A 16,490-nucleotide genomic window follows, 5' to 3' on the forward strand; every position below is an offset into this window, starting at 1 on the left:
TCGAGGCGCGGCGAGATGGCTGCGCGTGCTACTTCTTGCTCTGCTGCGGGACTTCTGAGCGTGTTGCGACGGGGAGGAGCTGTCGTTATCGTCGGCGGCGGAGGGCGTGTGCAATGCGAGGGAGCTGGTGCGCTGTTGCGACTCTGGACATGTGCGTTCATTGGTGGGTCCGTGCGCTGGATTTTTTCGGGAAGGGGGATCGTTATCTGGGTAGACGCGGCGTTCGGGGAAGCCAACTTTCTTGATGTTGCAACATTGTTTGTGAGGCGCTAAGATGATTATCTCAGGGCCTACGGTCTCGAGAGCGCTTTGTAAGCGGCCGAGGCCGCTGCATTTGCGGCAGGTGCTTGGGGGGTTTGTGGCGAACCTGAAGTCGGCGACGAGGCCATACGCTGGTACTGCTGTAGCCTCGTCCCTCCGTAGGAGTCACCGTGATGTCGCGGCATCTTCTACTTCGACGCACCTCGGATTATACACAAGACTGACACCAGGGAAGCCTGGGTTACAATCCCGATGGCAGGAACGCGCCTACGCGACCGCGGGACCGAAGATAATCACGAAATTCGAGGAGTTGCCACGGACATACACGGATCTGGACGGACTGGCATACTATGCGCGTCCGCTCGCGAAGAAAGAGGTCGCTGCACTATTTGGACGGGAAGTCGACCCGGTTATCGCGGACAAGGTGCTTAGAGTTCTACAGGGCCGACGTGTGGCGGGGACGCTCGCGGACCCGTCGCTGCCGCGCCCGCACCCGCAGATGGATAAGGTGATGAAGGTCACGGCGCTGAAGTGGCTGAGGAGGAATATTGTTGTTAATGAGCGGCAGAGCGCGGGGAGGAGGGCGGAGACTGAATTGGCTGCTATGGGGGAGGATGTGTCTGCACCGGGAGAGGGCGGCAAGGGATACAACCCACAGAGCAAGAATACCCCGACCAACAAGAGCGTGCTCGACGCCGTGCGAGAGGCTAAGAAGAAGGAATGGGAAGAGAAGATCGCGAAGAGGGATGCACTGCGGGCGAAGCAGATGGCAGAGATGGGCGAGAAGTCGGGGGGACTGGTGACACACGACGACCGCGGGGTTGAGCTCAGGCGGCCGGGAGAGAACGAGTTACTCAAACACTACACCGCGCTCGCTTCCAAGGTCGTCCCGGATGCACCGCCGGACTACACGACGTTCCAGCGCTTGTGGCCGTCTGCGCTCGTCACCCTGGCTGTTATCGCTGGGTGCGTCGTCTACTCTGGCTCGTACGTGCCCCCGGCGGCAGCAGATAGGATGTTCAAGGATGTACCCCCCTCCGTCGTGACTATTGGGTCGATTATAGCTTTCAACGCCTTCATACTCCTCGCGTGGCATCACCCACCGGCATGGCGGGTGCTGAATAAGTACTTCCTCTCTGTCCCGGGGTACCCGCGGGCGCTGGCGGTGCTGGGCAACGCATTCAGCCACCAGAGCTTCAAACATCTAGCCATTAACATGATGATGATTTTCGTCATGGGCACGCAGCTGCACGACATGATCGGACGCGGCAACTTCCTCGCTCTGTACTTCGGGTCGGCGGTGACCGGCTCCTTTGCCTCGCTGGTATTCCACGTCATGACGAAGCGCTTCCACGTCTCCAGTCTGGGCGCTAGTGGCGCGCTGAACGGAGTCGTCGCCGCGACGCTGTACCTGAATTGGGGGAATTCGATGAGGCTCTTTGGAATCTTGCCGCCGGAGCCGTATTCAGGGCCCACGGGTGCATGGTGGCTCGCGGCTTGGATCGCGTATGAGGTGTGGTCGTTGAAGCGGAATAAGTTCCAACCGAGTCAGTATGATCATCTGGCGCATTTGGGAGGGGCGTTTGGGGGGTTGGCGGCGGTGGAGGCTATTAAGTTGAGGGTGAGGTATAGAGAGGTTCAGAGGAGGCGGTTGGTAGGGAGCACGAGGGGAGGTCCGGCGAAGGGATGGTAGTCTATGTCTCTATATAGTAGTGATGGGTATGATCGTGTAAGATATTAGTGTACATAGTATGGCATAAACAGAAGTGTCATCAACTCACCTCCTCCCCTTCTCCATCCCTCATAAACAAACTCACTCGCCTCCTCTTCAAAAAGGAGCAATAATCACAAGGAAGTGCTGCTGACAAAGGTACTATTTTTAGTTATGCAGGACCAGCTGAATACCCCCCTGTCCACAGCAACGTCGTCATCACCAAGAACCCAATTCTACCAGGGGGAAGCAACCAGCCACAACCAGCCAATATCTCTAAAATGCCCATTAAGCTGCGCGGTGCTGCATCTTTTCTCCTCTTTTAACCCTTACTTTAAAGGGCAATTAAGTCGCATTATATCCCCATCGCAACTGCCTTCTCTATACTTTTACTTTTTTCGCGGTCGCTCCTTCTCAAAAGTGTTTATTTAGCACTGACAAGCGCGGTTGCTGGGTCACATTGGTGTCAGTCACCCTCGACCCTTCCCTTTGCGACGTAAACAAACCGGCGGAGCAAGCAAGCTGACCACAACTCCAGCCTCGTTGTCCTGTGCCAACACTCTGACTCGTCCGCATCAGCACGTACCAAGAGAGCTGATTGAGCTTGGCGGACATCTATTTCTGTTATAATAATTCGACTCCGCAAGTTCTCGTAACCAACGTTCCGGAGGAACAGTTCTCGCAACCATGAGCCACCCACTCAAAGCCAATCAAGATGACGGCAAAGACAACAATCGGGGTGCATCTTCCAGCAGATGGCGCCATCAAGAATCTTCCAGGTATGCCCGACATGCCGCCGGCATGGTTGGCAACCCGCCGAACAGCGAGATCCGCCCCGCTAACGAGCACACCGGCACGAGCGACCTCGCGAACTTCCTGAACACCACACGCATGGAGGGCACAGGCCAACCTCTCGCTGAGGCGAGTGGTCAAGCGCCGCCGCCGGTGGGGGGTAGGCCGTACCGGCCCATCGCGGCCGACAGGCAGTTTGACGGTGCGAACGAGCCCGTGGCTACGGCCAATGCACCATCGCCTGTTGGACTTGGTGGTGCCGCCCAGTCCACTACCGGACAAGCCCAGGTGTATGCGGAATTTGTTGACGGGAAGGAGGTTCGCTGCGGACCTCTGTTGAACTATAGACGCATGGAGGGTAACATATGGTATGGAAGTGTCCTCATAGTTGTTCAGGGAGGCATTACCGAGCCAGCGCACGAGGCATGGATTCCCGAGCTTCTGCTCAAGAAGCTCGCGCCGAGAAGACGACCAGAAGAATTGGTGGGACCGGTAGGCCACATCTATGCATCGGCACATGGCCCGGTCACAGAATACGACACTGCCGTTGATGCCAGCATCAATGGAGAGCTGCTCTACTCCGATCTGCGTAACAGATTCTGGAGATTCAACCTTGCTCTCGAAATGGAGGAGCTCGAGGCAGAGTGGGCCTACCAGATTCCATTGCTGCGATTCCCGAGCGATGGAAAGACTGATCACCAGAGCTTTTGGGTGCCCTCGATCAATGAGTCCATGCGCATCATGTTCCATTCCTGCAATGGTTTCTCGGTTGGGACGGATGAGGCTGCTTGGAGTGGCCCGGCGTTATGGAACGATGTGCAGAGAGTACATGGCCAAACGCCTTTCCATGTCATGTGAGTAGCATACTTCCTATCGCGAGACCCGAATCTAACTTCTCAGGATCGGTGGAGGTGATCAGATTTACAACGACGGCATCAGAATCCACGGGCCATTGCGAGAGTGGACTTCCATTTCGAACCCGAGAAAGAGGAGAGACTATCCTTTCCCAGAAACTCTACGCAAGGCGTGTGACGACTTCTATGCCGACAACTATATTAGATGGTACTCAACAGAACCATTCGCAGGTTCCAATGGCCAGATTCCCCAACTCAACCTTTGGGACGATCATGATGTAAATATTGACCTCCAAAAGCCCAAACCCATAACTAACAGATACAGATTATCGATGGCTTTGGCAGTTATGTCAGCGATTTCATGCGGTGCGACGTCTTCCGAGGAATCGGTGGTACTGCTTACAAGTACTACCTACTGTTCCAGCACCACCTTCCCCCCCCCGTCTCAACATATACGACCGATGCGCCTCAAACTATGAATAACGACGGTACTGGAGTTGGTGTTGATCCAGTTCAGATGAGAGACACCTTCGTGAAGCAGAATGAGCCGCAGGATCCCAGCTACGTCATTGGGCGCCAGGCTGGGCCATATGTCGCCGAGCACTCGAGAAACATCATTAGTAGACTTGGAGCAAGAATCGCCTTCTTTGGATTGGATGCTAGAACTGAACGTACTAGACATCAAGTCAACTATCCAGAAACTTACCAGTTGATTTTTGATAGAATCTCGAGCGAACTCGCAGCAGCAGCAGCTTCTGAGAAGCCCATTAAGCACTTGGTTGTTCTTCTGGGAATCCCCATTGCATATCCTGTAAGTGTCTCAAGGCGGATGTATTCTTCAGAAACTAATACGTGATTAGCGCCTAACATGGGTGGAGAACGTCCTCTCAAGCCCTCTCATGGCTCCCATCAAATTCCTTAACAAGCGTTTCGGCATAGGTGGAGGCTTCATCAACAAGTTTGATGGCTCTGTCGATCTTGTTGATGACTTGGACGATCATTACACAGCACGCACTCACAAGGCTGAGCGCCTCCAACTGGTCAAGATGTTGCAAGACATCTCTGCCACTTACGGTGTTCGTGTAACGATTCTCTCCGGCGATGTGCATCTTGCCGCCGTTGGCCGCTTCTATGCAAACCCCAAATTGGGCATACCTGTCGAAGAAGACCCACGCTACATGGCAAACATTGTGTCTTCTGCCATTGTCAACAAGCCGCCACCAGCTGCTATCGCCAATCTGTTGTCGCATCAAAATAAAATCCACCATCTCGACAGTGAGACGGATGAGACTCTATTGAGCATATTTGATCGCGAGCCAGGACAAGGGCAAAAGAAGTCCGCATCGAACAAGGTCACGATGCCCAGCAGAAACTGGACCATGATCACCGAGTGCTCAGCCACCACCGCTCGCGTCAACACTGTCCGCAACAGGACAGAGTCTACCCCTCTCCCTATCCCCCAGATGGACGGTTCTGTTGACGATGGGCTACTCGCACCAACTTCGAACACCATTGCCACGGGCGGCGCAGACCAGAGACCGCAAAGTGCTGCACCAGGTGGGGGATCTGCAGTCGGTACTACTAGCTCAGGCAAGGTGGACAAGAAGGCAGGGATGTCTCCCCTTGGCCAAGGAGAGGTCGAGGCTGGAACCACAAACCGCGCTTCGGATCCCCTGGTTCACGGTTATTCTGGCGACGGAGCCCTCGACGTGGCCATCCGTGTCGAGAAGGACCAGCATGATCCGTCCGGCCAGACGCAGTCGTACGGCATGTACATCCCAACCCTGACCACGGGCAACGCGATCCCAACCATCCCCGTGCTTCGCGACTGGGCGACGGCCTTTGGTGGTGGACGCCGCGCGAGAAATAGCCAGGGGAGCCGCTGGGGAAGCGTTGGTAGCAGGGCTGGGAGCAACGCCGGTAGCAGACCTGCCACTGCCACTTAATGAGGATTGAGAGTTGAGAGTTGAAGAGCTTTAGAGCTTTAGAGCTTTAGAGTGGAGGTATCCGGTATATTTATATTCTTGATGGGGAGAGGGAGAGGGCTCCGAGTGTGCGTGCTTTTTGCTTGCTTTTCTTTTTTACTATACCTAGGGAGACGGTTATGCACGGGATGGTGCAGGAATGAATGCGCTGGGTAATGCGGTGGAAATGGCAAGAGTGCAGAGGGTGTATTGTAGGTAGTACAGTATTACGTATAATCATGATGGTTCTTTACTTTTGAAAATGCTGCGTGCTGTGAAATAAAATTGGAATTGTTGACGATTTATCAGTACAAAACCCCCCCTTACCAACCTCGAACTCCAAAATAGACACCCTAAAACCCCCATTCCACCATACCAATACATAGAACGCCACAACTCCTCGCCCGCCGGTGGCGACATCATCTATTCCTTTCTCAGCTTCGCCAGCGCCGCCGCAACGCCCCCACTCAGCTCATCCTCTTTCCTCTTCTGTTCCTCCTCAATCTTACGGCGTTTCTGCCGTCCCTCCTCTCCAATTTCCGCCGCAATCAGCGCCTCCTCACCCCCTGAATCTGAGTCAAGCTCTAGAAGCTGAAAAGGCTTCTTCGGCTGTGATTGTGGCTCCCTTTCCTTGCCCTTGATCTGTGCCGTTTCCGATTCTCGCGACATCCCCGGCGATTTGGGCCTCGTATACTTGTCCATATCCCTCAGCGGCACCGCCTCAACCGTCTCAACCGCCTCAACCCTCCTCTCACCCCCCCCCGCTCTTCCCCCTCACCCAACCCCCTCTTCCCCGCCTTCGCCACCCGAAACGGCTCCCTCACCACCTCCGTCCACCTACTCACCTTCTTCTCCCCCCACCCACTCAACACCGCCACCTCCTCCGGCCTCGCATTCACCGCCGCCCTCACGCTCCCAAACGCCCCCACAATCCCCACCGCATCCGTCCGATTCACCCCCCTCGGCACCGTCACAAACTCCACAAACTGCTCCGCGTACCCCTTCGCCTGCACCCCCATTATCCCCGCCGCAGACGCGTGCTCGAACCCCTTGTAGAGCTCTAGATATCGCGCCCCCTCCGCGGCGCTCCAGCAGAGAATGATGGTTACGTTGTTGACTAACCCCGTTTTGCTGAGCTCCTTGACGGACTCCTCGTGGTTCGGGATATCGACCAGCGTCAACAGCACGCGGAGCGCGTATTTCCCCCCCAGCCCGCGGATGCGGTTATACACGTACTCCGGGTGCAGACGATGGTACTTCAGACTCAGAAACAGCGCGCATGTCGTAGCCCCCAACACATAGTCCGCAGGCGTGTCGCGCCATTCCCACGGCTGCGCGCGCAGGTACGCGAGCATGGGATTTCCCTTCTGCCGGTGCGAAACGTAGATTGCGGAGCCGCTAGAGCGCAAGGGCAGGGCTTGGGGGGTTGGTTGCACGATCTTGGTGCTGGAGGGGGTGGTGGTCGCGGGGTCGAGGCGATGGGGGGTGGGTTGGGTTATGCGTGTGGTGGGGGGAGGGTTGTCGGAGGCGGCGAGGGCGGCGAGGAAGTCGGGGTCGGCCCCGAATTGGTCGTCGTCGTCGGCCATAGTAGTGGCTGTCTCTGTTGTCGGGGAGGTGGAGGTGGAGGTGGAAGGTTGGAGGATGTGACGCAAGGCTGAAAAGATGGTCGTAGCCTTATGATGGGTGCTAGTTCGAACTGGCACCCGTCATAAGGCTACGACATGGTTGGCGCTTGCTTCTTCTTAATAGCTTGGGAATGGGAGCCACCAAGTGGGCCGGCCCCAACCTGTAGCCACCCCATCAACGCGCTCGCGAGGCCTCAGAAGGCTCGTTCAGGCCGAGTTTTGGAGATATAGTATAGGGTAACGACGAGCTTCCGTGTAAATTAACGTCTTATATAGTAATACACGTCTGCTACGTCTACGTCGGCAACTTTTTTTACGATAAAATGGGGTCGCCGTAGGCGAGGGAAAATTTGAGTTTTGGAGAAATCACTTCCGCATTGCGCATCGTATTTTTCTCACCTGCGACTTCGGCAAACTAGTGAAAAATCACCTGCGCATGCGCAGGTGATTCCTCGTTTCCAACGAGAATTTTGATATATAGCCTATATAAACATCATTTTTCGGAAGTAAATTGCTCTATATAGCCTATAGTCTACTATATACTAGAAGGTATGCCACCACTGTACACTTCTATTATTGTTTTCTTGCCATAAACGAGCAATATCAATGTCCTTCTTCATAAGTACTGCTCTTTTCCCTCATGCCCCACAATGCATTAAGTAGCTATAAAGTCAACCTCTTGCTTTGCTAAGTCTGCATCTGCTTTATCAGCTGCTATACGCTCCCCCCGGAGAGTACTATATAGCCTCGTTATAGACGAGAATTCGCCATACTTCTTCCAAAATACCTCGCAGTCCCTCTGGCAGGCAACAAATGAGTAATAAACAAACTAAAATAGTCGTTAGTATCGAGGTAATAAGGTGTATTATCGTAGCTTACCCTCCATTGACACCAGTTATTCTTAATTACCTTCCAGTAAGTTGGAAGGCTGTCTTTATATAGTATCTTCCAATACTTAAGTGGTATACTTTGGTCGTTAATAACGAGGGTTTTTCCCTTGTCCCAGTTGAGGATAAGTTGTGGTAATTCCTTGTATGCCTGATATGTTTTTGATGGTGGGATAGGAATTAAGGAAATAAGAACAAGTTCTCCTTTGTTAAGGAAATCAAGCTGTATATAACCCTCTTTGTCATTGGTAGCGACCCTTTTTGATGAGGTTGGTGGTAAGTAGAGTAGCCAAGGTCGCTGAACTATAGTAGGTGACGACCCTACTCTCTGGTTTTCCTCGTTGTCAACGATCCTTCCGGCTTCTTTGTCTGCGTTATCCCTTTTCCTTTTTGGCTCATTGTAACGCTGACTTCTAAACGATAGAAGACACAGAGGTTTCTTGCGTAAGGTTGACTTGACAGAGGAGGCAGGGGATTAGACACAAAGGCTTTCCAAGTAACACGTTACAGTATTGTAAAGAATACTATATTGAGTTGAGCACGAAGCTCCTATCTAAGGAAATACTATCTACTTATATAGTGGCGTCGTGCCTCATGGGTAATCTGGATAGTTGGCGGATAGCTAGATATTCAGGATAGTTCGTGGATAGCTCAACTATCCAATATCCACTAGTTTCTGCAACTATCCATTAGCCCCATCACATGGCAGCCTACCCCGCTTGCCCCCTGTGACTCACACGTCACGTTACTAGGCCCTGGTCCTGTAACCATGATGTCACGTTACCGTAGCCGTAACACTAGGTCCTCCTCCAAAAGGCCTAGTCCCTTAGGTCTTGCTGATTAAGGAATCGCTTACTTAAGTAGGGTGATGCCCACTTAATTGTCGAGCAGGTTGCGCTGCTTACCATGTCTTCTAGTAGACACATAAAAATCAAAGAACGTCATCTTCTTGCAGACCGTATTGAAAAGAACGGAAACCTAATGTCGCCATGTTCCAGCTGTCTTCACAACAATCGATTCTGTATTGTTGTTGCTGGTAGTCATCGTTGTAGTGAATGTACTCGTCGCAATTCCAAATGCAACGCTTGCGCCCCTTCTCCAACTGATTGGGAGAAGCTTCGAAAAGAAGAAGAGCATCTTGAGGTAGAAGAGGAAGCGGCGGCATCTCAGGAGCGAGAGGCTCACCTCTGCACTCAAGAAGCATATGCCTGTCGCATGCGTCTTCGCAAACAGCAGAAGGTGTTACGATATCAAGTGCGCCTTGCAGCTCGAGTGGGGGTTCAGGGGTGTGGGGAGCTTTCCGGGGTTGGAGCGAAGTTTTCAGTTGTGGAGTGAATTCTCAGAACTGGTCTCACTAAAGAGAATTCACTCCACAACAACATAGCTGTATATAGATCGAGCCACTGCTCGAGTGCTCCTCTTCTCTTTCCTTTCTTCTCTAGATTGAGTTTAATTCATAATACCCAACTGGCGCCCTATGCCTTGGTGAACCGTGACAGAAGGCTCTCAAAACCTGTGGAGTTGAGATGCTGCATCGTGGTCTGAAATCTTTGGACGAATTGGATGAAGCAGAGGAGAAGGAGTGTAGGGAGGCAGAGGTCAAAGGGACTCTCTTGCACAGCCCTTCTACTGCCGTTTCCGAGGGTGCTGCCCCTGACCAGGACCTTTTCGTGGCCCTGTCTCCTGGCTTCTTTGATCGCTTGGGTGTCGACGGCGAAACGCCTCCAGTAGCTCTGGACAGCTAAGGTTTCTGACCGTTTCCCATGAATTGTTCATAAGTTCATAACCCTTCCATGTTATCAAAAACTCTTCTTTGCGTCCTACTAACCTTCTGTCTAGGATCGCTTCGACTTCGTATTCAACAATCTCATTCTCTGGTTGGAGTTCTGTATCGGTCGCAATTGGGGTGCTTCCTCTTGCTGGTTCCAATAGTGAGACATGAAATACCGGGTGTAGTCTAGACTTCTTGGGTAGCTGCAGTCTGTAATTAACTGAGCTGACTTTGTTCAATATTTTGAATGGTCCCAATTTCTTGAAGTCCAACTTTGTACTTGGTCGTTTCATTTTGATATGTTTCCGGAGTAGGTATACTTTATCCCCCTCCTTGAAGGCAGGTTCTATACTGCGCTTCTTGTTTGCATATGCGGCAGATCATTTATTTAAGAATTGGATGTCTGTCATGAGTTGTTCATGGAACTATTTTGTCATACTGACATTCGTTGCACTCAGTTTGCTATCAAACTCAAGAGCAAACTTAGAAATCTCCTCCTCAAACCTACAAGTCACCATACATATCTTGGCTTATCACACCAACAACAGAAGCAATACTACTCAACGATTGCTGCAAACTCTTCTACTACATCTGTTTATGCTACATACATCACGGCATATCATTTGGACACTCATTGAACAAGTTATTAAGAAAATCTCCTCCTTAAGGGGGTGGGTCAATACTACCACATGGCATATCTCTACCAACTAGAGGCCTAGGAACATGAACGATAGCTCTAGAAGCTTCTACAACCCTCTATGATTCATTACACGTCATCGCTCCTTAGTTACCCACAAGATTGGTTAAGTTATGACATAATTTGTCTATAGGTACTCTGACCTTGGACCTCCTTTTCACTTCCTATAGGCTAGGAACCCAAGAGATGGTTCTATGGGATTCTCTTACGTTCACTACATGATTAGCAAGCTAGTTGTGGGTCGCACTTGATTTCTAATACATTTACCAAGCCTGGTTAGTCATGGAAAGTCTTGGAAAATGAGAGAACTACACTCCTTTGGCATAAATAGGATTGCCCTTTCCTTAAGAAAGGGCAAGCAGGCAATACAGTAAATCGACTAGCACATACTTCTACGTCTTTTCCAAGCTTCCAAGCATTGATCTTGTTATTCTCTGTTTTTGAAAGTCAGTGAGGTGCTAACCTCTGACTTACCCCTGAGTTCTCAGACTCAACATTTGTTGCAACTTGTCTAAACCACTTCACCACATCATACACCTGATTGCTGCGTTGTGGAATAGTCTAAGCTACAACCCTTTGGCTCTGTTTCCTAAGACAGTGTGTTGTCTTAGTAAATTCATCCCTTCCTTGGGTGGCTAGATTCTCATATCTGGTGCACCCACCATTACATATTTGAGTTGTTCCACGGCGATCATAGCTTGTTCTGCTCTTGATTCATCCGGTCGTGGTTGTCTATATGCCTCTGGCTGATAGCCGTAATTGGCAAAGAACGGTGAGACTTTTGTTGCTTCGGTCATCGTGCTGTTATATGCAAACTGTGCGATGGGTAATATCTGAACCCAATTGTCTTGTTGGTGGTTGACATAACTCTGTAGGTATTGTTCAAGGGTTTGATTCAGTCTTTCTGTTTGACCATCTGTTTGGGGATGGAAAGCTGTTGATAGCTTATGATTTGTTCCCAAAAGCGCCATTAAAGATTTCCAAAATTTTGAAGTAAAAAGCTTGTCTCTGTCTGAGATGATTTCTTCCGGTAATCCGTGATCGGCTAATATGACTCGAAGGAAGGTGTATGTGAGTGCTTCAGCATCGCTAGCTTCTAAATGTGGCACAAATATTCCATATTTCGTGAGTCTTTCCGTAATAACCAGGATAGCGTCAAATACTACTCCTGTTAACGGGTCCCGAGTGTAAGGATGCCTCCATACCTAGATACTCGAAGAACCTGTCTCAGAACTGTTACGGTCACTACAAGCATGGAATCCGACTCGGTGGGGTTTCGAACCAGTAGAGGAGCATATAGCGAGTTACACTATAGTGGGGGACGGTAAGTGTATAGGGTTCAGGGCCGATGCAGACCTGTTGTGGTGGAAGGTTCAGGGCTAGGGTTGGGATAACCGAGTCAGGCCCGTTTCGGGTACTTAAGGAAACAGACTCAACGTGGTTCCCCCTTCATCTTTTTTGTATCCTTCATAGTAGACCTATAGGATAGCATCCGTTTAGCCTCCGACTCGCACTCTCATATGCTATTACTGTGAGCTGGGTGCCCTGTGTCCTTACAGTCATAGACAAATTATGTCATAGACAAATTATGTCATAGACAAATTATGTCATAGACAAATTATGTCATAGACAAATTATGTCATAGACAAATTATGTCATAACTTAACCAATCTTGTGGGTAACTAAAGAGCGATGACATGTAATGAATCATAGAGGTTCGTAGGAGCTTTTAGAGCTATCGTTCATGCTCCTAGGCCTCTAGTTGGTAGAGATATGTCATGTGGTAGTATGAGTGATGTCATGTAATGAATCATAGAGGGTTGTAGAGATATGCTATGTGGTAATATCGGCCCAGTAACTAAGGAGCGATGACGTGTAATGAATCATAGATGGTTGTAGCTATCGTTGAGTAGTATTGCTCTTGTTGTTGGTGTGATAAGCCAAAATATGTATAGTGACTTGTAGGTTTGAGGAGGAGATTTCCAAGTTTGCTCTTGAGTTTGATAGCAAACTGAGTGCAACGAATGTCAGTATGACATGAAGATATACCACAAGATTGGATTCTCGCAGTAAGTGAGAATGGATGGACGACAAATGAACTTGGATTTCAATGGATCCAACATTTTCATAAGCATACAAAGCATCGTACAGTTGGTGCACATCGCCTGTTAATTCTAGATGGCCATGAGAGTCACTATTCTCTACCGTTTGAGCAATACTGTAAGGAGAATGGTATAATATTGCTTTATATGCCTCCGCACTCATCTCATCTACTTCAACCGCTTGATGTTAGTTGCTTTGGACCACTTAAGAAGGCATATGGACGGCAAGTTGAGAGCTTAATCCGCACTCATATAAACCATGTTACGAAAGTTGAGTTTCTTCCTGCCTTTAAGCAGGCTTTGACGCAATCACAAAGCAGAACATCTGCAGTAGTTTTCGAGCTACAGGGCTAGTTCCATTCTGTCCTGATGTTGTGTTGTCACAGCTTGACATTCAACTATGGCCTTTAACACCACCAACCTTTGAGGATGCTTCATGGGAACCTAAAACACCACACAATCTAATAGAGCTAGCAGTCAAACTACACATCTTAAAGATCGCATTATATGCCATCAAAATAGCTCACCAACTCCTATTAACAATGCGCTAGACCAGTTGTTAAGAGGTGCTCAAACAATGGTGCATTCTGCTGTTCTAATGAAGGCGGAAGTTCAGGCCTTACAACAAGCAAATGAAGTTGCAAGTCAGCGCAAAAAGCGAAAAAAAAGCGTATACAACAAGGAGGGTGCCTTACAATTCAAGAAGGGCAGGATGTACTTGCTCACCTAGCTGTGGGAGAGCAGATATCTCAAGAACTATGACAGGGTGGCGGGGTTGAAAGACAGCAACGACGTTGCAGAATGTGTGGTAAGACTGGGCATAATGCTCGCACATGTCAAAGGGATTACGAAGATACTATAGAATAGGTGTATAATTAATTTAATTGATTTTCTAGTCTATAGTTGTTGTTGTTAGAAAGTTTGTTACGATCTGTCAATTGCGTGCGACACTCACTTGTATGTGACACTCGCTTGTGGAGGACGTTAGTGTAGTGGAGTAATTAGGTTTAAGGTTGCAATGTAGTCTAAAAGTGTTTCATTTGTAGGATGTTCCACTTAGTAGTAAACCACATTATCATAATCATGAATATTCATGATTATGACTAGTCATGCTTATGTAATATTTGACTATTTGAATAAGTTAGTCATGATTATTATGATTATTTGTGCTAACCCTGATGTTTAGCAATACCTAGGTGTTTGTGACGATTCATTGTTAAGTTATTTACAATTATCTAAAGTTAGTAGGGTAAATCTACCACATTACCCAGTCCCCTACATTACACCATCACTTACGTTATTCTTACTATAAATCACTTCTATTACTATAAATCACTTATCACTTTAACTAGTAGTAGAATCACTAGCTTGTGGATTTGTCTACATAGTAACAAAGTTACGTAATTGCTAACTAAACAGGGATGTCCGTCATGTTTTTTGCTTAGTATTCAGATACCGGTGTCTGTAAAACGTGAGAGGTCGTGTAATGGTCATGGTGGCGTAATGGTCATAGTAGCATAATGGTCACCAAAATCTAACTTAACAACTTCAAATTAATTTTGTACTATAATACAACTAAGTGTACCCATTTCCAAGTTAGACAAATCATCTATAAGTAGGTCCTCCTTAATTTAGTCGATAATACTGTCTTGTTTAACCCTTTGCATCTAACCTTTGTCGTTGTTGTTATAGGTCTCATTTTCAATCTGTGAAACTACCAACTGGATTTCTTAAGTACTCATCACAATAACTCCTTATGCACTACTCTTTTACCTTGCTTATTAGCTCTCTATGTAGATAGAACACTTTGCGTATCTTGTAGCTCCTTTAATAAGTCATTAACACGTTGCACTCTTTAGATCCTGATTTCTTCTGCCAATTCCTTGATTAGCTAGTGTCTAATAGGGCGTCCTATGGATGCGACATAACCAACAACTTCTATCTGCAGTTGAAGAGAGTACTTTAGTGAAGTGGATTTATCAATTTTGCCCAATGTTGAGCGGCTGACTTCCAAGTGTTCTGCTACAGCCTTTTAAGGTTGTAAATTGTCGACCGTTGTATGCCTCTATAGCTTCAGCCATACGCGCCTCAGTTTCCTAAACCCGAAAGCTTTTTCGTCTCGCCATTGTTGTTTTTTTACAAGTTTGAAGTTACGAGGTGGGGTTTTGGTGACATTACGCCACCATGACCATTACACTACCTCCAACGTTACTTGTTAGTGGGTTACTACCAAGACCGCAACAATATTATTCCGACTAGTCCCACCCACGCCGACGACGACTGTACTACACCACCACAGCGACGACGAGAACAAAGCAAAGAGATGTTGGATCCATGCTTATAATACTGCCGATTTGCTCTTCCACTGAAATTCTATGAATATATCCTCTCCCTCTCTTTCACCCTCTCGCTAGAACCAACCAAAATCACCCTCCCTGGCACAGGAAACAACGGAACTGTGTTAAAACAAACCACAGCCATGGCAGCAACCGCGGGTTCCCGCTCCCCCTCCCCAACACCGAGCAAACTCCCACCCGTCCCTGTCTCGCCCACGTACTCCTACGCCTCCACCGCGAACCCCATCTCCGCCTACAACCTTCCCGCCCCCCCGCCCCCCCAGCGCCACCACGCAGTCCTCACCAAGAACGACCTCGAGCTCTCCCAGTCGGCCTACTCCGAGCTCCTCACCACCGCCAAACAGTACCGACACGCGCTCGCCGAGCTCTCTAAATGCGCCTCCCAGTTCGGCAGCGCGCTCGAATCCTGCGCGCGCCTGAAGGAGGCCCGGAGTGAGACACTACACATCAACGGTGGTAGTCTGGGCAATAGCATCACGGCGCAGGGGACGTGCACGGCGGATAACTTGATGGCGGCGAGCGGGATCCATCAGCTGGTGGCGAACCACCAGCAGATCCTATCAGAGACGGTATACCGCAGCTTCGAAGTGCCGCTACTGCACGAGCTAGATGGGTGGCGGCGGAGCATGGAGGAGGAGGAGCTGGCGTACCAGCGGGAGGTGAAGGAGCGGAGCCGGGAGATCAGGCGGATGGAGAAGGAGGGGCTGAAGCTGCACAAACAGCGTAAACGCGATGTGGCGCGCTTCCGTGGGCACTTGGTGGATCTGACGACGCGGCTGGATGAGTTGACGGCGGTGCATGCGGGACACTCGAGGGCGCTGTTGAGGGATAGTCAGGAGGCGAGCGTGAAGATTGTGGAGGCGAGTTCGTCACTAGTGAGGGCGGAGGTGGATATCTATGAGTCGCTGGCGCGGAAGGGTTGGTCGGGTGGAGGGCTGGATGAGCTGCTGGATAAGGGGGTTGATCTCTTCGCCAACGATCTCGATGGGAATCACGGTAATGGGACGAAGTTATTCAGTATCCTCCCGCAGAAGAGCATTCTTGCCGAAGCGAACGCTGATCGTCCGCACCATCGTCGTGGCGACAGCATGTTGGTAGAGGGCGAGCAGTATCAGAGTCTTGCGGGGGCGGTGACAGGAGACCGAGACGAGGCGGCGAGTATATTCTCCCAGCGGACGACGACAGAGGGTCATTTTAATAAGTCGAGAGGGGTGCGCCCGTTTTCACCGCCGCCGCCGGTGAGGAGGTTGGGTGCTCAGGAGGAGGGGGCGAGGATGCCGTTGATGGAGGAGGAGGGGGTACCAGAAGGTGGGGAGAATCCGATTGTAGCCGGTGAAGGTGAGGCTGAAGGGGAGGAAGATGTTACGGTGACAATACGAGAGGAGAGGGGAAGGGAGAGGAGCTGGAGCGTTACGGATGATGGAGTGTTGTCTGAATAGTGTACTATTATGCCCTTGTGAGGAATTTAC

The 16,490-nt window shown here is 49.9% G+C and overlaps 4 protein-coding genes across 4 annotated transcripts; 3 read left to right on the top strand and 1 right to left on the bottom strand.

The window, feature by feature from the left end:
- Positions 1-274: 274 nt before the first annotated feature.
- Positions 275-1,954, top strand: VC83_02741 (uncharacterized protein; the record flags this gene model as incomplete). Its single annotated transcript, XM_024466397.1, has 1 exon — positions 275-1,954. The coding sequence occupies one exon, from the start codon at positions 275-277 to the stop codon at positions 1,952-1,954; it is 1,680 nt and encodes a 559-aa protein (XP_024326436.1).
- A 94-nt stretch (positions 1,955-2,048) lies between these two features.
- On the top strand, positions 2,049-5,831 carry VC83_02742 (uncharacterized protein). The gene is made up of 4 exons (XM_024466398.1): positions 2,049-3,618; positions 3,665-3,896; positions 3,944-4,429; positions 4,479-5,831. The coding sequence occupies exons 1-4, from the start codon at positions 2,660-2,662 to the stop codon at positions 5,562-5,564; spliced, it is 2,763 nt and encodes a 920-aa protein (XP_024326437.1). The 5' UTR covers positions 2,049-2,659; the 3' UTR covers positions 5,565-5,831.
- Positions 5,832-5,853: 22 nt separating this feature from the next.
- RAD10 (ssDNA endonuclease and repair protein) lies at positions 5,854-7,526 on the bottom strand. The gene is made up of 2 exons (XM_024466399.1): positions 6,428-7,526; positions 5,854-6,311 (listed from the first exon to the last, which is right to left on the bottom strand). Exons 1-2 carry the CDS (start codon positions 7,166-7,168, stop codon positions 6,006-6,008), a joined length of 1,047 nt encoding a protein of 348 aa, XP_024326438.1. The 5' UTR covers positions 7,169-7,526; the 3' UTR covers positions 5,854-6,005.
- Positions 7,527-14,969: 7,443 nt separating this feature from the next.
- On the top strand, positions 14,970-16,460 carry VC83_02744 (uncharacterized protein; the record flags this gene model as incomplete). Its single annotated transcript, XM_024466400.1, has 1 exon — positions 14,970-16,460. The coding sequence occupies exon 1, from the start codon at positions 15,144-15,146 to the stop codon at positions 16,458-16,460; it is 1,317 nt and encodes a 438-aa protein (XP_024326439.1). The 5' UTR covers positions 14,970-15,143.
- Between the last annotated feature and the right edge of the window lie 30 nt (positions 16,461-16,490).

This window comes from Pseudogymnoascus destructans (genome assembly GCF_001641265.1).
Source record: "Pseudogymnoascus destructans isolate 20631-21 unplaced genomic scaffold scaffold_5, whole genome shotgun sequence".
Lineage (NCBI taxonomy): Eukaryota > Fungi > Ascomycota > Leotiomycetes > Thelebolales > Thelebolaceae > Pseudogymnoascus > Pseudogymnoascus destructans.

Bases quoted from the DNA above. Each gene is read 5' to 3' on its own strand.
- VC83_02742 (XM_024466398.1), top strand. From the start codon at position 2,660: ATGAGCCACCCACTCAAAGCCAATCAAGATGACGGCAAAGACAACAAT. The intron at 3,619-3,664 runs GTGAGTAGCATA...CTAACTTCTCAG, and splicing joins CAAACGCCTTTCCATGTCAT to GATCGGTGGAGGTGATCAGA. The intron at 3,897-3,943 runs GTAAATATTGAC...TAACAGATACAG, and splicing joins ACCTTTGGGACGATCATGAT to ATTATCGATGGCTTTGGCAG.
- RAD10 (XM_024466399.1), bottom strand. From the start codon at position 7,168: ATGGCCGACGACGACGACCAATTCGGGGCCGACCCCGACTTCCTCGCC. The intron at 6,312-6,427 runs GTGAGTAGGTGG...GAGGCGGTTGAG, and splicing joins GTGGGTGGGGGGAGAAGAAG to ACGGTTGAGGCGGTGCCGCT.